At 63.5% G+C, this 22,243-nt stretch overlaps 1 protein-coding gene across 1 annotated transcript; it reads right to left on the bottom strand.

Moving 5' to 3' along the window:
* Positions 1-236: 236 nt before the first annotated feature.
* PEA15 (proliferation and apoptosis adaptor protein 15) lies at positions 237-21,133 on the bottom strand. The gene is made up of 4 exons (XM_059717797.1): positions 21,050-21,133; positions 3,208-3,381; positions 1,541-1,696; positions 237-502 (listed from the first exon to the last, which is right to left on the bottom strand). Exons 2-4 carry the CDS (start codon positions 3,377-3,379, stop codon positions 438-440), a joined length of 393 nt encoding a protein of 130 aa, XP_059573780.1. The 5' UTR covers positions 3,380-3,381; positions 21,050-21,133; the 3' UTR covers positions 237-437.
* Positions 21,134-22,243: the final 1,110 nt, after the last annotated feature.

Below are 22,243 nucleotides of genomic sequence, written 5' to 3'. Positions count from 1 at the left end.
CCCCCACTCTTTAGCCTCATCCCCCCTCCCCCCCAGCCACATTCCCCCATCCTCCTCTCTCCCTCCCAACGTGCCCTGTCCCTCTCTCTCGCCCACCGGGCTCTTGTCTCGGGGACATTCGCTTCGGGTGCCGCCCCGTGGGGTGCAGGTGCAGGGGCAGGGGTGGGCGCAGGCTTCTGCTGAAAGAGGTAAGGACCCCCCCTCCCCAGAGCCAGCCCCAGAGCGGACCCAGACCCCCCCCTGCTCCCCCGGGCCAGGTGTTGGGTGTTAAGACGGTGTTAGTGACCAAGGCGGCCCCCCCTGCACCCCCTCCCATCTGGCCATGCGGCAGGGGGGCAGGGTGGCAGGGGCAGGGCCGCTGGGGGGGTGATGGTGGCAGAGGGGGCTGGGGGTGGCAACGTGGCCTGGACTCCCCCCTGCCCCTTCCACCTCCCCTCTCAGGCTTTCTTGGGCGGGGGGGCCAATTTGATGATCTCCTCTTCTGAGGGCTGCCGGATGATGTCTGTGGAGAGAGGGGAGCGGTGAGCAGAACCAGGACGGGGGCCCACTTCTACCCCAACCCCCCCAGCCCTGGGTGACAGGTGGGGGCTGCTGAGGCCCCTGCAGAGGGCAAGGGCAGGAGGAGCCTCTGGGCCTCGGTGCTGCCCACCCCGGGGCCCAGCACCTGCATTTGGTAGGGGCATCAGGGGGCCGTGCCTGGCCTGGGACTGCGGGGCACCAGGAGCAGCTCTCGCACTGGGTGCCAGCAGAGCCCCTCGCCAGGCTGGTCCCAGGGCCCCGTGCCAGCCCAAGCAGCAGCTCCAAGATGGGGTCAGCCGCAGAGGACAGGGGGCTAGAGACACTGAGAGCCCATCCACCGCAGGACCCCTCACCACCTCCCCATCACACACGTGCATGCACACACTTGTTCCCTCCCTCCCTCAGCACCTCCCACTGCCTCCCCCTCAGCCCTCCCATGCCACCTCCCCCTGACACACACACACACACACACACACACACACACACACACTGGTCAAGCCCACTTCGCTTGCCTCACACACCTTGCTCGCACACTGCTCCCCTCCACCCCTGCAGACACCTCCCGGCCACCCTTGCCCCTCACACACACACCGGCTATGCCAGCCTCCTCCTACACCAGCTCTTCACACACAGGTACACGCCTCCCCCCACCTCCCCTTCATGTCTGCACCCTCCCCTCCTTGCACAGACATCCATATGCCCTGCGTGTATTTCTCTCCTGTACACACGTGCCCACGCTGACACCCCTGCCACCATCAGCACACGGGTCTGACACGCAACCAGGCCTCTTGCAGACGTCCCTTCCACATGGCCCCATGCACACATGCCCCTGAAACCTCTCTCCTCCTGCCAACATGCTTCTTCATGCATCCAAGGCACCCTGCCACCCCCACGCATGACTGTTGGGAAGTGCCCATCCCCCCGGCCTCTGGGCCTTCCCACCCCCGCAGCAGGGAATATCCCCTGGGTATAGGTCACCCTGGCATCCCTAGCCTATAGGGGTGCTCAGCCCCAGCCAGACCTTTGTACTTCTTGGCGCTGGGGATGCGGGTCAGCTTGGTGTCCACCTCGTCCTCCTCAGAGATCTTCAGCACCTGGGTGCGGTACTCCACCACCATGGTGAGCAGGTCTGGGCGCCGGGAGATCTCAAAGATGTGCTCGATGTACGACAGGTTGTCTGGGGGAGACAGCAGGCATGAGCTGGGGAAGGCCCTCAGGTGTGCTGGGCACGAGGCCCCGTGCGGGAGCATGTAGGTAAGTGAAAAACAGAGTTCAGGGTGGGTAGGGAGGAGAGGAGGGGACAGCGCTTGGATGGGGTGGGTGAGAGTGTGCGAGTGCACAGGGAAGGGAGATGCACTGCAGGTTAGGACTGGCGCTGCTGCATGTGCATGTGATGGTAGCAGGCACCATGGCGCAGGCTGATGCAGGTGCCAGCTGGGTGTGGGTGCTGTCTGGGGATATGGGTGCCAGCTTGGGGGTGTAGATGCCGTCTGTGTGTAGGTGCTGTCTGGGGAATGTAGGTGCCATCTGGGTGTGGGTGCCAGCTGGAGGGAGTAGGTGCCATCTGGGTGTGGGTGCTGTCTGGATGCAAGTGCTGGCTGGATGTAGGTGCTGTCTGGGTGTGGGTGCCAGCTGGGGAGTGTAGGTACTGTCAGGGGGTTGTGGGTGCTGTCTGGGTGTAAGTAGCTGAGGGGTAGGTGCTGTCTGGGGGGTGCGGGTGCTGGGGAAAGTGTGGACACAAGAAGGGCAGTTGCCTTTCTCTCCCCAGGAAGGCAGCACTGACCGCTACCCCGAGGCCCCAGCAGCTTTGCTCTAGGGTGGGGGAGGCTGTGGGGAGTCCCCAGCACTGCGGCCCCAGGGCAGCCCTGCTCGGCACAGCCCACGGGGAGGGGGCAAATCCCTCTGGCATGGGGCAGCACCAACATGTACTGTCCCAACATGCACCAGGCTCCACTGGACTGGGGGGGCATACATCTGCTCAGCAGTCTTCGGGGGTGCTCCCCACACACCCCCTCCCCACCAGGAGCCTGACCCAGCAGGGCCCCATCTACCAGAGCGCTTTCATGGGAACCACCAGGTTTCCAGGCCCCTGGGTGCTGCTCAGGCAGGCCACTGTGTGCCCACCTCCCTCCCCGGCCTGTGTCTGTGGCAGGTTGTGTGCAGGAGTGAGTGTGTTCCCCGGGTCTGTGACCTGTTGTGTCCTTCTCGGGCAAATTGGGATGTGTGTGTGCTCACACCGAGGCTGCGTCCCCCTCGTGCTCTCACTTGTCAAAGGGAGGGGATCTCAGTTGCACATGGGTATCTCTTGCTCACTGGGCTTTATGGGAGGGTGTGTGTGCATGTGCATGTGGATATACATGTGTGTGCACGCACATGCACCATGTGGCTTTGCAAGGGCTGGGCACACGGACCATCTCAGGTCTCTGCCCGGCGCCCCTGCTCTCTGCTCCCATGGCTGCTCTGGTCACAGCCATGGGAGCAGCATACGTTGGTATGTAGGGCCTGCCTGCCAAGTGCCCCGTACTACAAGCTGGCAAGGAGGGGACCCCAAGGGCCTCGCCAGCTGCTGGTGTGGAGGGTGGTTCCCACCCGCAGACCCAGATCTTCATGCAGCAGCTGCAGGGGCAGTCTTTGGTGCCCGGCCGAAGGGACAGGGGCTGGGGACAGGGCCTCGTCCCGCGCGCTCACCCTTGTCCAGCTTGTTGTGCTTCTCCAGGAAACTAAACCAGTCCTTGCTGGTGGCAATCTCTTCGCTCTTCTCACTGGGGATGTCCTCCTTGCAGGCCGACTTCAGCTGGTCCAGGTCCTCGCGCGTGATGTTCTCCGCCAGCTCCTCCAGCAGGCTGCAGTACTCGGCCATCTCTGCAGGGGCACACGGGACCAGGCGGGTCACTCACGGGTCCCGTGCCCCCACCCCCTCCACTGGCCCCCATAGTGCAATGAGTCTGCAGGGCCTCAGCCTCGCTCCCAGGGCTCCGCAACAGTGCAGCCTGCTCTGCAGTCCCCAGGACCCGTCAGCCGAGCCCCCGCGTGCCAGGTGCTGCACAGACACCTTGGGAGAGACAGGCCTTGCCCTGAACACAGTGAACAGCAGAGGCAGACACAGGTGGGCAAGGAGCTGCCTAGCCCAAGGGCACACAGCCAGGCACAGAGCCCAGATCACTGAGGCCCCGTCCAGCGTGTCCCCAGCAGGCCCCAGGCCAGGACAAGGCTGGACATGAAACTCAGGTGTCCTGGAGCCCAGGCCTGCCTCATCCACTGAACTCAGATGGTCCCAGCAGGCTGCTGGGCCTCAAGCCCTTGGTCGTGCAGTGAGCTGGCACCAAGGACGATACCAAGCACACAGCCATCCCAGGCTGGGCTAAGGGCAGCACAGATACGTGCCCGAGGCCAGGTGGACCTCCCAGGGCAGAGTGTATTAGTGTAGGTTTGTGGTTCAGGCCCCAAACAGGGCCTGGATGCCTGAGTTACCTGCCCAGCCCTGCCTCTGACCTGGCTGTTTGCCACTGAGATCTGGGAGTACACTGCGTCGGCACCACTGTACCCACGGGGAAACCAAGCCACGTAGCAGGGAAAGGCAGTCACCCAAGGCTACCTAGCAAACCAGTGGCAGAGCTGGGAACTGGCATCTGGGGCCTATGTGCTGCATGGCTCTGCTTACAGGGCAGATAGGCATGCAGGTGCCATCCAGGTAGAGCCCAGCGCCAGGACTCCCAGAGCTTGGGACCAGCAGCCAGAGGTGGCTCTGGGCGCCATGCGGTTCCCCATGAGACTGGAGGGCACAGCACATAAGGCCACCAGCTGGGGGAGCCCTCGTGGCAGCACAGCATCCCCTCCTGGCGCAGCCCCACCTGGCACCCTCCACCGCCACCCTGGGAAGATGCGCACGTGCTTCAGGTATGTTCTAATAACAGGGACAGAGCACCCTCGGGGGCAGCCGCAGGGCCCTGGCACCATCCCCTGAAACACTGTGGCTGTCCCTGGCATCGGTACCCCCCGCACTAGTGTTAGCAGTGGCACCTCCATTTGGAAAATGTCATCTCTCTGGCCAAGCCCTGTCTCTGTGCTTTGGGGGGCAAGCCCCCCTCCTTCGGGCAGTAGGCCCTCCTGGGCCCTGGAGATCTCCAAGCTGATGGCTGCAGCCTGGCAGCCCTGCCAGCTCTGCTCAGCTGCTCCACGAAGTTCAAGAGCCTGACTGAAAGCTCTGGCCTAGGGGTACATTGTGGGGGAGAAGGGGGAGGAGTGCTGTGGTTAACCCAGCACAGGCCGTGCCCTGCTGGGCGCATGCCCACAGACCCCCGGAGCTGTGACCTGCCTGGCAGTTGTGTGCAAGCCCCACGCAGCAGGCCCCAGGGAACAGCATCACAGGGCGCAGGCGCGCGAGCTGCAGGCTCAGGGCAGGGGCTTGCATGGGGGTGTGCGATGCAAGGATGCCGCTGGCTCACGCTTGTCTGTGCGGCTGAGGCTGGCGGGCAGAGGCTGGGGGCTTGTCAGGGAGGTGGGGGCGAGCGTGTGCATGCCACGGGGCAGCGGGTGCAGCAGGAGATCAGCTTGCTGCAGCCGGTGGCCCCTGCCCAAGCCCGGCTCAGGCTGGGAAGTGGATCATGTCCCAAAGCGGCAAGCTCTGCAGCTGCTGGATCTCCCGATGCTGCCAGTTTCCACCTCCGCAAACCCATATCCTCACTTTTGGTCCCACTGGACTCACCCAAGACCCCGCCATTGTCTCCGAATTCCTGGTGCAGCCTGCGCAGACCTCGCAGGGGGTCATACCCCAGCCGGGGGGCAGCAGCTCCACTGTCCTGGAATTCAGAGCCAAGGGCAAAGCCCAGAGGCCTGGACAGGGTGGTGGGGAGGGAGTGGGGCCAGGGGCCCAAACGCGCTGTGCACACAAGCCAGCAACCGGGGGCCTTGATTTTCCAAGAGAACAAAGCGATGGAGGGAGACTCCCCCCTTCCCCCTCCCGTGCAGAGCCGCCAACCCCATTAATTCTGCTCGTACCCGGCGGCGAATTATCCAGGGACTGGGGAGGCGATGGGCTTCCCAGACGGCACTCAGCAGATGAGGGTGCACTCCCACAGCGCTGACCTGAATGTGATGGCGCCGCCCCCGTCCTCCAACAGACAAGCCGCTTGCTGACACATCCCGAGAGCGGGGAGAAATGGGGGGCTGCACTCGAGGACCCACAGGCACCACAGCCTCCGTGCCGCCATGGCACGCAGATCCCAACCCCACACTCCCCCTGCCTGGGCACACAGCACCACGCGGGACACACACCCTCCATCCAACATGGCAGACTCAGGCCCACTCCTCTCCGCAACCAGGCACCCCTGCTGCACGCAGCCCCACACAGCCACTCCCCAGCACCCCCAGCGATGCATGCGATAGACTCGGTCACACTTGCACCACTCCACAATTCAAACGCACACACATGCACACAGACGCACACACACACACAAGCTGTGGGGTTGGGGAAGGAGCAGGCTGGGGCTTCCTGGATGCTGCGCCGTGATGCATGTGACACTCATTGGCTCTGACAGAGGCAGGAGACACAGGGAGCAGAGCGCTGAAGCCCAAAGCCTGAGCAATCAGGCCACGCTCCGGTGCACACTTGTGTGCACACGTACCCGCATGCACACACATGCAGGGAGGAGCATGCTGGACGGGTTCTGTCCAGCCTCTTGCACCATGGGCTGACCCCCTCGGCTCCTGAAGCATGGCCGTTGGGAAGCATCCTGCAGACGTGGGCGCTGGCAGAAGAGGAGGGACGGCCTGCGTAGAAGGTCCTGTCTAGTCCAGAGGTCCCGTCTAGTCCAGGCCTGCTTGAGGCAGGATGGTCCCCGTCCAAACCAGCCCAGACAAGTGCTTATCTAACTTGTCCTGCTCCTGTAACAGCTTTATAATGCTTCAGATCTCTCCAGCACAGAGGTCACACCCCCTCTACATCCCTTCCTGACCCCAAATCTGGTGTCGGTCTGACCCTGAGCAGAGAGGCAAGACCCTCCAGCCAGGACCCTCTGGCTTTAAGTCCCAGCAAGAGCAAAAGCCCAGTCCACATTCCAGCGTGGGCTGGAGCCAACACCCCGTGCCTCTGAGGGCGGTGGAAAAAACCCCTGACATGCCTAGCAGCAGCGAACACCCCCAGCGATGAAGAGTCCACCCCTTCCCTGGAGCCTAGTCCACTGCCTCCTGCTCTAAGAGGGAAGAGATCTTCCTGATCTAATTTAAACCTACTTTGCTGCAACTTCAAGCCGCTGGTCCACCTCCTCCTCTCTGCAGCAAGAGAGAAAAGGTGCTTTTTCTCTCCTGTAATGGCAGCCCTTCAGGTATTTTATTTGAACACTGTTGTCATGTCCTCTCTTAAGTCTCTTTTCCACAGGCTGAACACAGAATCACAGAAATCCACGAGAAAAAGGGTGGGAGGGACCTCAGGAGGTCACAACCAATCCAACCCCCTGCTCAAAGCAGGACCAGCCCCAACTACACCATCCCAGCCAAGGCTTTGTCTGCCTGGGTCTTAAATACCTCCAAGGAAGGACTGGGGACTCTACCACCCCTCCGGGTAACCTGTTCCAGTGCTTTACTACCCTCCTCGTGAGGAAGTTTTTCCTAATATCCAACCTCAACTTTCCTGGCTGCAACTGGAGCCCATTGCTCCTTGTTCTGTCATCTGCCCCCACTGAGAATAGTCCAGCTCCATCCTCTTTGCAACCCCCTGTGTAGCATGCCCAACTCCTTCAGCCTCTCTTCCTAGGATTTGCTTTCCAAGTCCTTGTTCATCATTGTTACCCATCTCTAGACCGTCTCCAACTTCTCCACATCCTTTGGAAAATGCAGAGCCCAGAGCCGCACATAGTATCCGGATGCCAAGCAGAGAGGCACAATCACCACCCGCATCTTGCACCTATGATGCACCCCAAAACCGCACCTGCCTTCAGTGCAGCTGCATGGCACTGCGGACTCACGCGGTCTGCGATCTACCAAGACTCCTGGACCCTCCTCCATAGAGCTGCTGCCCAGCCAAGGGTCCCCCATCTGGGATGTGGGGTTTTGACCCTTCCCCCAGGTGCAGCCCCTGCATTTACCAGCATTGAACTTTCCCCATTAGCTCCAATCCAGCCTTCTCATCTGTTGAAGCCTTCCGACTTGTTTGCAGCCCTGCCCCGTTTCGTGCCACCTGTGCCAGCATCCAAATCATTACCGAATGCACTGAATAGCAGCACCGGGCCAGGACAGGTGAAGCGAACCTCCATCAGGGCTGGTTCAAGTCCTGAGAAGAGGGGGCATTGGACAGCCGCCGGAGCCCCCGCAGGCCAGCCCCGCAAGGCTCAGGGCACAGGCGGCACGGCACACCTCAGTGCCCCATGTCCTGCCCCCAGTGCACACACGTGTACAGAGCTGTGTCCTGCCCCCACAAGCCCCGTGCCCTGCCCGAGGGGCCATTGGGACCCCCCGGCACCTCCAGGGCTGAGGCTGGTGCTGGCCGCGCAGGGTCAGGGCCAGGGCCAGGGTCATGCTTGTCCCCACACCCGCCCCCGCGCCGGCCCAAACTCCCTTTCTTGCTTCCTCTTGGTTGCCTTGGAAACCACTGTCCTCCACCATGACGGCAAAGGCGGTCGCTGTAGCAACCACTATTTCCTTCATTTCTTGTTTTCTTCATCCTTTTCCCTGCGGCACGGGAGGCCTCCCCCCCACCTCCCCATACACGGGCCTTGGCGGTGCCAGCCGGGCACGGCTTCATCAGGGCCTAGGGGGTGGGGGCGTGTGTGCAGGGAGCAATCCCCTCCATCTGTCCGCACCTAGCAGGTGTCCGTCTGTCACCCCGTCCCAGCCCACGCCACTCGCATCAACCGCGTGCCCAGGCTCAGGGCAGAGACTGGGGTGGCGCTGGCCCAGCCTCAGGCCTGTGCCAGGCTGGCCCAGCAGCGTGGGGCTCCCCTCGTCCCACCAGCCCCTCGTCGAACCCCAGCTCCAGGCCTGCCCCCGGACACGTGCCAGCGCCCTGCCCGGCTGCCTCATCCATGGGAGAGCCGGAGCCAGGCTGGGAAAGTCCCAGCTGGGAGGCAGGACGTCAGGCTGGGAGCCCTGCACCCGCCTGCTGCTCGTCCAGCCCGGGGTCTCCTTGCGCCAGCGGCATCGGGGGGGCGCATGCACATGTGCATGCACGTGCGGTCCTGGCCCTGGCCTCGCTCTGCCGCTCCCCCCGGCGCCGGCTGCCCTCTTTCCCAGGCCTGCTTGTGATTCTCCACGCGGCGGAAGCGCCCGCGGTGCTGCTTGAAGGGGAGAGGTTTCCCAGCTGGCCCGTCTTCCTGAAACAATGAGTCAGTGGCTGGGCTCCCGGCCCGGTCGCCCGGGTTCCTTTCCCCGACTGTTGTTGCAGGCAGGTCTGCGCGCTCAGTATGCCGGGCAGCGTCCGCGCCTCGAGCGCCTGCGTTTGGGGGGGCGTCTGCTCCTTTCTCTGCCCAGCTTTCTCATTCTCCCCCTTGCAGAGCACCCCCCCCACCACCATCCGCCCCTTTCACTTTGCACCCCCCTCCCCCATGCTCTCCCGTCTGCTTTTCTTCTCCGTCCCTCTCCGCTTTCCCCCTTTCTCTCCCTTTTGTCCCCCTTGGGGACAGCAAACAGCCCGGCCTGGCCCCCTGCCCGTTTCCCAGGCGCGCTGGGTGGCACGAGGCAATGAACCCAGCTGCCAGGCAGGCCCTGGATGTGGATGGCGCCGTGGGCATGCCAGGGTCCCCCATGGGCAGGTGCAGTCGAGCAGGTGAGAGCAGGAGGGGGCAGGGCGCCCGGACTCCTGGGCTCTGTTCCTAGTGCAGGGAGGGAGGGAAGGGGGGTCTAGTAGCTGGAGCAAAGGGGCCTGGGCGTCAGGACACCTGGGATCTAGTGTCCACAGCCCTGTGGGATCGGTTGCTTCTGGGCAGCCCCTGAGCCAGATGTCAGCCGGCTGCCCCGTTCCACCCCAGAGGTGGCTGCATTTCAGGGCTGGGGAAAGAGCTGGCTGTGGGAAGGAGGAAGGTAACTACGGGGAAAGGCTGTAGGAGCTCAGTGAAGGACACGGCCCTGAGTGCGAGGCCAGGAGAGCTGGGGTGACTGCTGAGGTCCAGACAACCATGCAGAGATCAAACCTGTGAGGCCTGGGCCTAAGGTGGGGATGGGGGCAAGGGCTCTGAGGTCCTGAGCAGGCAATGGGGGAAGGCATCCGGTGCTGCCCAGATGTGCCCCAGGCATCTCAGGATCCCAAAGGGCTAAGCTGATAGAGCAGAGTGAGGCCCCGCACAGCGCAGGCCACACACCAGCCAAGGCTCGGGCTGAGCCCTGGCGACCCCGCTGCCAGCTGGACCGAGCCCACAGGCTGCTCTAGAACCCGCGTTCGCCACCCGGCCACACGAACTAGACCTGCCCCCGCCTCATCGCAATGCAGATCTAGCACCCACGCCAGCCAGCCCTGCTGCATGACCTCAGCGCTCCAGGACCCAGAGCAGCAAGCTCAACCAGTCGCTGCAGCGCTCTAGATCCCTTTAGCCCAGCTGCCTCTCCCCAGTGCTCTAGAACCTGCCTTAGCCCGGCCGCATCCCCATAGTGCTCCAGAACCCATTAGCCCGGCTGCGTCCCTGCAGCGCTCTAGAACCCGGCAGCCTGGCTGCGTCCCTGCAGCGCTCTAGAACCCGGCAGCCTGGCTGCGTCCCTGCAGCGCTCTAGAACCCTTTAGCCCAGCTGCATCTCCCCAGCACTCTAGAACCTGCCTTAGCCTGGCCGCGTTCCCACAGTGCTCTAGAACCCATTAGCCCAGCCGCGTCCCTGCAGCACTCTAGAACCCGTGTTAGCCAGCCCAGCCACATTATCACACATTACCTATAATTCTTCTATGAAGCCATTCTGCCTGGGTGAGCCACAGCACGGGGGGGGTCACACCAAAGCATGAGGGTCCCTGCTTCTTGTCCCCTCCCCCACCCACTTTGGGGCGGGTGGGAGAAACCCAGAACCAGGATGAGCCAGTTGCAGACTGTTGTCTCCGTGCCCTCGCTGAGAGGCTCCTCCAGCCTTAGCCTATAAAGCCCCAGGCCAGGGTCAGGACACCTGGGTTCTCCTGCCAGCTCCAAAGCAGAGCTGTGCTCCTAGCGCTCGGGGGGCAGCTGGGACCCCGGTCTTCTGCTGGGTCAAAGCTTTATAGCAAACACATCATCAAGCTGCTGGAGGTGATCTATGGATCTGGGTGGAGCTGGAGGAGCAGCTGTGGCCAGGAAAAAGCAGGAGAGGGGAAAGGAAAGGGAGGACGGAGGGGGAGAAACCTCTGGGAAAAGCCAGTCGTGATGTCATCTAAAAGACATGAGCGGATTCCAGCCAATGAGAACCCGACTTGACATCCGCAGGTCATGAACCAGATCTCTCCATCTGGGTCCAACGATGCATTTTGGCTGAACCCGAGCAACTCTGCCCAGTTCCGCAGGGTTAGAACCAGAAACCCTGTGCCCGCCTGGCTCACGTCCCCACATCCCTGCCCCATGCTTCAGTCTCCACATCTGCCAAGGCTGCACCCCTCCTCCACCCCACAGGACTGGGAGCTCCGATCCATCTCTATCCATCGTCTGTGGGTTAACAATTAATGCTCTACGAGTCCCTGGATCCCTTGAAGAGTCCCAAAGCTCAGAAGACACATTAGTGAATTAAGACTCCTATTCCCCCAGGGAAGACGGGTCAGCAAGGCTGGCGATAAACAGCCTGGATATGCAACAACGAACCCGTGGAGAGCTAATTGCTACCAGGCGCTCCCTCCCCTGGCTGGAGGGACACGTTCTATCACAGCTACTCATCGGGCTGGTGACTAACGCAGCGGATTGGGTCTATTCATTCAGGGCGAGGGGATGAGTGCAATACAGAATCATGGCTCAGACCGTCCTGGGATAAACTCTCAGCCCGATGCATCATTATGCTTTCGAAACCCCACCAGGGAAAAAGAAAAAAAGGTGGAAAAATTTGGCAAACAATAGTTCCCCTCTCCAACACCTGCAGCAGGCTGGAGTGTGCGCGTGCGGGGAGGTGTTGCCAGATACGCAGCGTGGGCCACAGCCTGATCGAGCACTGATCTCTCCATGTACTCCCTGCATCCCAGAAGCACCTAGGTGAGGACCAGGGCCCCCGGTCGGCTCCATGCACGGGCGTGCACGGCTGTGCTTGGCTCCGTGTACGGGTGTGCAGACATAAGACACCACTGCTGCCCCCAGCAGCTAAGTCAGAATTGCTTTGGGGCCAGAGAATACAAGGAGGTGCCAGTGCCAGGGGCCGATAGGACGGAGCAGCTTTCTTCCAACCCTGAACAAGGAGCTCTCTTAGAACGAAGCAATTGGCTTCCTGCTGCCTCTCAGCTTCTCCGCCCCGCTGCTGTCTGACTTCCTGCTAGGAGTTTAGAGAAGCAGAGTATTGTCCCCCCTCTGCCCTCCCCGGGGGCAGGGGGCTGCTTTCCAAGCCCCGCTAGGATGGCTGCATGGCACTTGCTCCTGGCTGTTGAGGAACAGGGCTCCAGAGGTAGGGGGAGGCCCAGTGGGGAGCCGCAGCATCCAGGGAGAGCGTCACCCAAGCTGCTGGGCACAGATGGACCTGGGGTTGCAGCTTGCACCGCAGGGAGGTGCCCTCCACGCTGAGTACAGGGAAGGAGGAGGAGGGTAGCACCCAGGCTGGGGGCAGAGGCTCTGGGGGCAGAAGTTCAGGGCAGCCCCGTCTGGCCCTAAGGAGGGACCCTGGTGGGATGAGAACAACAGATGGGCCCCGTCGCCTCCATTCATGCTTTGCATGCAAAGTGCCTTGTGAATATGCATGAAGGGGTGTGATCAGGAGCCCCATTCACAAAGTGACAGCTCGGGCTCCAGCTGGGGGCTGCCTGGAGATGCCCGTTGTCCTCCTCCAGCCACCAGCACTTTCCCAGCACCCGGCAGGCGAAGGATGGGCTGATGGGAAGGAAAGACAGACGCTCCCCATTCAGGCCTTGCCCTGGCTCGTGGCCATAAGTGGGCCTGTGCAGAGCCAGGACCCCCACCTCTGGCTGGCAGAGCGCAGCGCTGGTGCTAGGTGCAGGGGCAGCCTGGATGCCTGGGTTCCCTGCCCACGGCTCCCGGGGTGTGATCTCAGACCAGTCACTTTCTCCCGGTGACTCAGTTTCCTGCTCTCTGCTGGGAAGAGCGGTGGGATCCTGGGCACGGAGCTGGCCCAGGGACCCCAGAAAGCAGCAAAGCCCACGGGGAGCCTTGGGGGTGGCGGCAGGATGGACCCAGAGCCACGCGGGGCGACGGGAACCAGCCTGCCCCAGCCCCACAGAGCCCCGGGCACCCGGCTGCAGTGACAGAGCGCATCAGCGTTCCCGCCCCAGATGCAATGTGAAATGGGCTCAGCCCGGGACTGGGGGGCCCGAGGGGACGGAGGCATCAGTGCTTGGGTTTCTAGGCGCAAAGAAATCGCCATGGCAACAGCTGAGCGCGCAGTCCTTAACCCTCGCTGCCCCATCTCGCAGAAGAGCTCGGATCCACGCCTTCTCCTGTTGCTGGGAGAGAGGAGGGGGAGGGGGCCACAGGGAGCACGGGCCTGTGTGCGTGTGCACATGCACAGACACACGTGCACACGCAGAAGAGCAGGGCTGGAAGGGAGCTCTGGAGGTCCTGTCCAGTCCAACCCCTGGCCCAAGGATCAGCCCTGTCCAAACCAGCCCAGATGCATGCATTGTCCAACCTTTTAGCAAAGCTACAGTCACTTCTGACATCACACCTGGACCTGCCCTAGGGAAGGCAGGGGGGCCATGGCCAACATCCTGGGCATTAAAATACTCTCCAGAGAACCCAGGCTGAGCCTGTGCCCCACTACAGAGGAAGGCCCCCACCACCCTCAGTCCATACCAATCTGACCCTAATATGAATTTCCGGGGAAAGTCCTCCCTGACCCCAATGCAGCATCCGGCAAGACCCTCTAACCAGCACCTTTGCCTTTAAATCCCAGCAGGCGCATTGGCACAGCCCAGTCCCCATCCCCAGTCTGGGCTGCAGCCAACACCCGATGAGGGAATTGTGAAAAAAAACCCTGACACAGGTAGCAACAGGAAAGGAAAAAAATTCTTTCCCAACCCCACGTGGCAACCAGCAAAGCTCAGAAGCCTGGGATATGCCCCCAGTAGAGCACATGTGCACACACGCATGCACACGTGAACCGTGCATGCCACACCAGAGAGGCACAAACTCGTACAGCTGAGGTTGCAGGGAGCACCTGGCACTTCTCCGATGCGGGTCAGAGGGCCTGCAGCAGGCACGGGCAGAGCAGGTAGACGCGGCAGCCCCCGAACCCTCCCGAGGCACTGGGATGTGAGTGCGCTGGCTCCTGAATGGAAGCAGAGCTGGGAGCCCCCGCCCTGGCCATGCTGGCAATGCCTGGGGCAGGCTCCCTGCTCTCACGCATGCAGTGTGGGGGAGCTGGGAGAGGAGGGGACAGAGCAAGTGAGTCCCAGTGCTCCCACAGGAGGCAGCGATGGGGTGGGGGGGTACTTAATCCTACTCCCCTTTGCAGTGGTGCTACCTGACTGTCCCCCTCTCTGAGGGCCGCCGTGTTCCTCTGTAGCTTCCTGAACTCTCTGGGTGCAGGATGTCCCTGCCTGGACCCCTCTATAGGGCACAGGGGCCAAATCCAGCACCTGTCAGGTCTATTCTGCCCAGGGTTGTCTCCTGGCTCAGACACATCCCTGTGCAGCTCAGGGGCACTGTGAGACCAAGGGGCCACAAGTGCCCACCCAGCCTGTGCTTGCAAACAGTGCAGCCCGGGGACCAGGGTCATCGCTGGGGGCAGCCATGAGTCCCAGTGCACGGGCATGTGCAGCACCTAGCACCAAGTGCCAGGCAGAGCCTCAAAGCACTGCCATCACCCTGACCCTCATCCTCTGCCTTGCACCAGCCTGGCCCGGGGAAGGGACCTGGGAGTCCAGGGTTAATGACCTGTCAGCACATTAATGAGTGACCTGGTGTTGGCAGACAAGCGACCTTTGACTTGCGACCTCCACTTCCATCCAGCAGCCTGGGTGGGAGGGTGTTTAACCCCCGGAGGGCTGCAGTGGAAGATCAGTGAGTGTGCGAGGCAGGCTGGCTGGGCTCCAGCATGGCTCAGCCAGGGTGCCCTTCACAGCTGGAGTGCTAAGGCACAGGTGCCTGCACCCCTGCTCACAGCAAAAGCCTCCGGGCTGGGTGGGGTGGAGTGGGACAGTCGGTCCGACTGGGCCTGGACTTTGGGGGAAGGCTGCAGCTGAGGCGGGTCCGAAACTATGGGAACCTTCCCGGGACCAACCTGGCACCACTGTGGGGGGGGGCAGAGCCCTCAGCCAGGCCCCCGAGCTGCCCACCGAGACACAGGGGCACAATGCTCCAGGCTCGGCCCTGCCCAGGCCAGATGGAGCCACCTCTGGGACGGATGGACCTCACCCCCCTGCCGCAGCCCCAATGCCAATCGGCTTAGCGGGCGGCAGCTGCACTAATCCCCTGGCTCTTGGGTCTCCCCCCTCCCAAGGAGGCAGTGCCCTAAATCCAGCAGCAGGCAGTGGAGGGGAGGGGTGAGACCCGGTGGCGGGGGGAAAGAGATGTGAACCGGGATGCAGGAAGCGCAGCTGGGCAGAGGAAGAGTCACGGGCAGCGCCCGCCGCTCGCTCCTTTCCTTCCTGCCCCCCACATGCCTTCCGGGCTTTGTCCGCTCCCCTGCCGGCCGCAGGTGTGCGAGGGGGGAGCGGGACCATCCACGCTGCTCCGGTCAGAGCCCAGCTGCCCCCACGCCAGTTTGGGGGCCATCTCGGAGCTGGGCACTCGGTCCCAAGCCGAGCACGCCGCAGGGGCCAGGGCAGAAGCCAGCACCAGGGATGGCTCCGTTCATGCCTGTGAGCACAGGGGCCTTCATCAGCCTCCAGGGCGTGGACGTCTCTGCCTCGTCCATTCCCGTGACAGTCCGGGCTCGGCTCTGAGTCCCATGGTCAGACGCAGTGCCAGGCCTGCCTGTGCCACCCCGGGGGCACCAGACTGGGCAGGCCCAGGTCCCACGCAAGCACAGGAACAGGGCCTTCCTATCTCCACATCCCCTTGACACCATGACAGCGTGGTGTGGTGGGTGCCAGCAGCGCTGTGGGCACTGGGGAGGAGATGGGGCAACTGGGAATGCCCCCACAGGGGCCTCCTCGCAACCTGGCACAGAGCATCCCCCTGCCCCCAGGCTCAATGCCAGCCTGCAGCCCCCAGCCCAGCCCGACCCCCTGTGAGCGCCAGGTGCAGCCCAGCACTGCCACACACCATTTTCCACCCCATTTTCTGCAATAATTAGGAGGTGCGGCACCTACGCCAAGGTCATGCAGGCAGACGGGGCAGAGCTGGCAAGAGAACCCCAGAGTCCTCTAACCATTGCTCTGCATGGCCTCCTTCATGCTGGCGGAGGCTTGCGGGAAATGCCAGCCTGGGCATGGAGGGGGCGAAGAGGAAGCGAAAGCCCGGAGTTCAGCGCATCGGAGGCGGAGGGGAAGTGGGGCCACGGCTTGGCCCAGGCAGGGTGCACAGCTGAGACTGATGTAGCCTCAGGAAAGCCCCTTCGCCTCTCTGGGCCCCTGCTTCCCCCACAAGCATGGGCCAATTCCCACCCACCCCTCCTCCCGACCCTGGCACCAAACAGCCCCACAGTCGCTGGCTGCAGGAACACAAAGGCCTGCCTTGCCCGAGGACCAGCTACAGCAGCCTTGAGGCTGCTCCACCTACGCTATGTCCTCTTGGATGGCTCCAGAAAGCAGAGAGCCACCGGAGCTCAGGACAGGCCAGCCAGGCCCAAGGTGCCAGCCCTGTGCTGGGATGGCCCGCACGGCCCCACAGGGAGGATGCTCCGTGGAGCGTGGCAATACCCCGGGCTGCAGTCGTAGCATCTCTGTTCTGCAATGTCCCATCCCCACCCGCACGGGGGGCTGACACCTGCTCCCCCTGGCATCAAAGGGCTGGCGGGGCTGCGGCTGGCCTGGCAGGTCTGTGCAGCGCCCAGCGCCCGAGCCTCACAGCTGCCCTCCCAGTCTCACTGGGGTTTCCAGAGGCTGCGGTCCCCGTTGGTGCCCCAGGCCCAAGGCTTCAGAGCTGGGCTGCAGCTCTCCTGAGGCCAGGAAACCCCTAATGCTGTCCCAGGCACCCTCGCTGCCCCCAGTCCCACTCCCTTCCCCTCTGCCCCAAAGGCAGCTCTATCCTGGGGAGATGCCTCACGCCCACGGCAAAGCCAGGAATTCAGGCCCCCGTGTCTCCTTCGCTGAGCGATGCTGGTGCTGAGAGCGTCGGCGGTGCTTGGCCCCTTCTGGCCAGGGAGGGGGGGCCTGGCAGGCCTGCCGGAGCCGCTTGGCAGGTTCAGATTTCCTCCAGACAGATGGAAACAATATCGAGGCAGACATGGCCGAGGGGCCGGCTCCCTCCCCCTCCCCGCTCTCCCTCCTTCACTCCCGGCCTCAGCGCCCCCTTCTCAGCCCCAGGCCCCCCGCAGCTGCCCGGCACACGCACCACGCGTGATCCGACTCGTGGGTCCTGGGGCCCGGCTCCCCCGCCCACCCCGGGAACGGACTGGAACGTCCGGCCGCGCCACTGCCCGGCTCAGGGACACAAACAAAAGGCGAGAGCGGAGGGGGGCATCGAGCAGGCCCGGACAATGGGCCTTTTGTGCCTCCCTCTCGCACCCGCAGCCTGGGACAATGCGCAGCGGCTGGCGGCCACGGCACCAACACCTGGGCACAGGCTGGGGGAAGGGGGACACGTAGCCCTGGCCTGGAGCTGCAACTGGTGCCGGGGACCGGAGGGCTCCCAGGTCAGCCCCTGTGTCTGGGGAGGATGATGGAGCCCACGTGGTGCTGGGGGAGAGGGACATAGCGCAAGCACTACCCTTGCCCCCATCACAGGGAATCACTATCGGCTTTTGGCACTACAGGGTCTATGGCACACAGAGGAGTGGCTCCGAGTCCCTACAGGAGAAGGCAGCGGGGTGCAGCTGCCCACTGGTTGTGTCCATCAGACATCTTCCTTGCCACCCCCACAGCCAGCCTGACCCAGCCCCAAGTCTGGGGGCATCGTTACCCACGTGGGACAGGCGGGGAAACTGAGTCACGGTGCAGCTCGCCCCCAGGCTGCCTGCTCAAGCCACCAGACATGACGTGCCTCCCATCCCACCTGCTCTAACCACTCACGCCTACTCCCCTCACCGAGACTGAAGCATGTCCACACCTCACCCCACTTGAGCTGGGGGGTCCAAGGCAAAGGCCCTGGGGACCCCCCACAGCTCAGGGATGAGGCTGGGGCATGAGGGGGGGAAGGGTTCACATCATCCCTGGCAGAGATATGCCCCCCAACCGGGGGGTCACCTGTGTCCCAGCCTGGTCTGTGCATGGAGGGGGAGGGAGTAGAGTCTAATGGCTGGAGCAGAAAGGGTGGGGACTCAGGACTTCTAGGTTCAATTCCCAGCTCAGAGAGGAGGGAGGCCTAGCGGTTAGAGTAGAAGGGCTGGCGAGGAAGGTAAGGACTCTTGGGTTCCTTTCCCAACTCCAGAACAGGAGGACACCGTTGTAGGGCAAGAGGGACCAGGAGCCAGGACTCCTGGGTTCCCTACTCCCAGCTGTGGAAGTGGGGAGCCAAGCAGGACTCCTGGGCTCTGTTCCCAGCTCACTTGCACAATCACTTTCTCCCCGTGCCTTAGTTTCCCTCCTGTGATCCAATGCCACTCGCAGCAGTTTCAATGCCACTCCCTGCCCTGCCTGGGGCTGGGGCGAATATGGCTGTAATTAGAGGCCTCACCGGGCCTGGATGTGGCTGGTGTGGGCACCTGGGCACTGCATCTGGGAGAGATAATTAGAGACTGGGGGTGGCAGGATCACAGTGCGCCGTCTCTGCGGGGGCGATGTGGTCCCAAGTCGCGGCTCCAGGGCTGCAGCGAGGATTGGCTGGATGAAGGACTGCGGGAAAAAGGCAGAGACAGAGGCTGCCTCCTCCAGTGCTGGGAAGCTACTCGCAGGGGCAGGTACGGCCCAGCCTAGGGGCAGCAGGGCTGGGCACAGGGGAGGCCTCATCTCCCTGAGGAAGGGAGGCATAACTTTCACGTGCATACCCATGTGAACATGCATAGTCCCCCTGCCCTAGCTGCCTGGCAGCGATGCTCCCCCGGCTAGGTGGAGGTAAGATGGGTACCATGGGGCGTCTACTGTGGGGCCAAAGGATGCCCCATGGTGCCTGTCTGACCTCAACCCTTCCACGGAGCATCGCTGCCAGACACCTGCGGTAGGGGGACTAGGCATGTTCACATGGGAACATCTGTACATGTTCATTCGAGCGTGGGCACACACACGTGAAAGTGTGCGCTGAGCCTGCACATGCATCCGCACGGATGGTGAGTGTGCACTGCATGCAGACACGGAGCGTGCCCTGCGCGTGGCAGGGTGCTGGGGTGTACATCACAATTGTGGGCCATGTTGAGCCCAGGGGGAAGTGTGCACTGACTGTCACACAAGTGGCGGCTGTGAAATGACTGCGAGCGCGTGAGCGTGCAGGCTGGGAACATGACGGGCTCCAGGGATCCGGCCCTGTGGGCAGGCTCTGTTTAGGATGGGAAAGGGTTAAGTTCCCATGTATGCAAATACAGCTGAGCGGGGCAGGGAGCCTGGCAGGGCCCCCAAATCCCCCCCACTGCATCCTCACCAGCACCAGAATGGACCCCTGCCTGCCTGCTCCCCCTGGCTCTGCCACTGGCCTACGGGGGGATGTGGCCACCCCATGCCTCAGTTTCCCCCTCCCAGCCTCTGCCTGCCTCATCTGCCTGGCCGTGATAGCCTCTGCTTTCTCCATGCAGCGCCCGGCACCACGAGTGCCCCGACCATAGCCGTGCAGGGCCACAAGCTGCCACAGCACAGAGTTGGCCTAGCAGGGCAATTGGGGGGGGGGGGGCGGAGGCTGCTCAGGCACACACGTGTGCCCACTTGCAGACCCGGTGCCAGCTAGGGAGGCTGGCAAGGGGGGCTGACACGGCGGCCCCATGGGAGGAGGGGACCAGTGCCACGGCGGCGTGTGAAGGAGCGGCGACGAGCACAGCTGGCAATTTCCGCCGTGATTGTTTAACCGTGATTGTTTAGCCGCGCGCAGATTACAGGACGGGCAGCTCCACTCCCAGCCCCCTTCTGGCCTGCCGGCATCACGAGGCCTTGCCCTGAGCCCAGAGCCCCCCAAGCCAGGCCCCGCCAGATGCCCATGGCAGGTGCCCCAGCCCCACCACCAGAGTCAGCCTGCTGCTCCCGGCGTGGATGGAGCGGGCTCCAGGGCATGGCGCTGGAGCCAGACCTCAGGGCGAGGAAGCCAGGCCTGCCAGTCGCACGTCCAGCCCTGGCATCAACTGGGCATGGGGGCGTGAGGAAGGGGCCCAAGCCAAGATGCCTTTGAGAGGCCGGTTCCCAAAACAAAGGGAGGAGCAGCCCCAACCCCAACCACCCGGCCCCTGACACGTGGGGTCCATGGAGGGCAAACGGGGGACTCTTCACAGAACGGGGACGGAGCAGCCCACAGCCAGGTGCCCGGACGGGGACCCCATCGGGAGACCCCCAAGTCCCAGGGGGGCCAGCCAAGGCACACGGAAGCTGCCCCAGGACATCACGGCGCGGGGCCAAGGGCTCTGGACAAGCTGAAGGACGTCCTCCAGCACTGCCCTGCGGGGCCGCGAGAGGTCCCAGGAGATGACATCAAGTCTGGGGCCAGCTCCCACCAGACTGGCCCCACGCCCTCCAGCGAGCCATTCCCACGGCGCTGGGTCCCCCCACCCCCGGACCCGGGTTTGGCCACCTCGAGGCACCAGCGCCCTGCACAGAGCCGCCACATGACGGAGCGCGCCGCGAGCACCAGCCTGGTGCCCCCCGCACGCGCCCTCTGCCCACTGCCCCTCCCTCGGCCGCCGCCCGGGCACCGGACAGGGAGACCGAGCCCAGACCCGCACGTGCAGAAAACGCCACGCACGAACCGGGCACGGAAAGCAGGAGTCCGGGGAGCTCTAACCCCTGCCAGGCAGCCCCCAGCCCCAACTCCTAGACACCACTGCCTCGCCCGGCCACGCCCGGCTTGACAGCCCGTGGGCAGAGATCAGGCGACCAGTCCGGTGCCGCCCAGCGCGCGGGGCAGGGGCAGGGGCAGGGGCAGGCCGGACCCCGGGCCCCGTCTCCGTGCTGGCGCGGGGGGCGAGGGGCTGCAGGCCTGCCCTTGCCCCGGTGCCCGGGAGCATCCTGCTGCGTGGCGCGGGCGCGGGACTGTGGGGCAGGGCAGGGGAGCGGGCAGCGGCCAGCACCGCACCGCACCGCACCGCACCGCACCGCTGCACCCCCGGGCAGGCACGAGGCGGGGCGGCGGCTGCCCTGAGCCGCCCGCACCCCGGCTGCTCCCGCACGCGGCATCGGGCACCTCCCGCACGCCCCGCTCCCGGGCACCCCGGCTCCCGCGCGCGGCGCCTCCCCCCGCCCCGCGGCCCGGCCCGGCCGGCCGGCACTCACCGCTCGGCGGCTGCGGGGCTGATCGCGGTCTGCGCCGGGCGGCGGCTCCTCCTGCGCGGGGCGGGCGGGGCGGTGACGTCACCGGGCGCCTTTGTGCTCCGGCCGCGCGGGGCCGCCCGTGTGTGCGCGTGTCGGTGTGCGTGCCTGCGTGTGTGTGTGTCTGGGCACATGCGTGTGTGTGATTGTGCGGACACACGCATCAGTGTGCGAGCGTGTGTGGGCATTCGTGGGCGCGTGCATGCATGAACATCCATGAATGTGTGCATGTGCAAGTATGTGCGTGTGGGCCTGCGTGTGTGTGTGCATTTGTGCCCACGTGATTGTACATAGTGTGCGCGCGTCTGTGCAAGTGTGGGCGTGCGCGTGTGTGCATGTGTGCCTGCATGTATGTATGTACATGTATGTGGGCATGTGCGTGTGTGTGCAAGTATGTGGGGGTGCATTTGTGCCTGCGTGTATATACATATATGTGTGGGCGTGTGTGTGTGTGTGCAAGTATGTGTGTGTGGGTATGCACGTGTGCATTTGTGTCTGCATGTGTGTACATATGTGTGGGCATGTGTGTGTGCAAGTATGCATGTGTGCATTTGTGTCTGCGTGTATGTACATATATGTGTGGGCATGTGTGTGTGTGCATTTGTGCCTGCATGTATATACATATATGTGTGGGTGTGGGCGTGCATGTGCATGTGTGGCCATTGGGGTGTGCATATGTGTATGCATGTGCACACATGTGTGCATGGGCATTTGTGCATGTATGCATGGGAATGCTTATGGGGGGGGTGTACATGTGCACATGTGTTTCCTGGCTGGATGGAGGCGGGGAGCTGCCCCTGCCCCTGGCATCTCCATCCCTGCCAGGCGAGGCCTGAACAGCCAGCCTGTGCCCAAGGGCTCCAGGCAAGAGGGGCAGGGCCCAGCTCCATGGGGTCAGGCTCGGCCGCTACTCTTTCACCTCAGCTCCTTTCCTCCAAACCAAACCAGGCCAAGGCATCTGACTTGGTCACACCAGCCCCCCGCACTGGGCAGGCCAGAGCCACCTGCCCCACAGGGCACATGCAGCAGGGTCCCCCATGACAGCCCGGGTCCCAGAGGGGCTGCTCCAAGCCACGCTGTTCCCTTCAGCTTCACTGCTGCACTAGTGCAGCCCCCTGCCTTGTCCTCGCTCCCCTGCAGCAATGGGTGGCAGGACTG

This window comes from Alligator mississippiensis, chromosome 15 (assembly GCF_030867095.1).
Source record: "Alligator mississippiensis isolate rAllMis1 chromosome 15, rAllMis1, whole genome shotgun sequence".
Taxonomy (NCBI): Eukaryota; Metazoa; Chordata; order Crocodylia; family Alligatoridae; genus Alligator; species Alligator mississippiensis.
This window is presented reverse-complemented; position numbering and strand designations above follow the sequence as displayed.

Bases quoted from the DNA above. Each gene is read 5' to 3' on its own strand.
- PEA15 (XM_059717797.1), bottom strand. From the start codon at position 3,379: ATGGCCGAGTACTGCAGCCTGCTGGAGGAGCTGGCGGAGAACATCACG. The intron at 1,697-3,207 runs GTGAGCGCGCGG...TGTCTCCCCCAG, and splicing joins GCACAACAAGCTGGACAAGG to ACAACCTGTCGTACATCGAG. The intron at 503-1,540 runs GTCTGGCTGGGG...CTCTCTCCACAG, and splicing joins CAGCGCCAAGAAGTACAAAG to ACATCATCCGGCAGCCCTCA.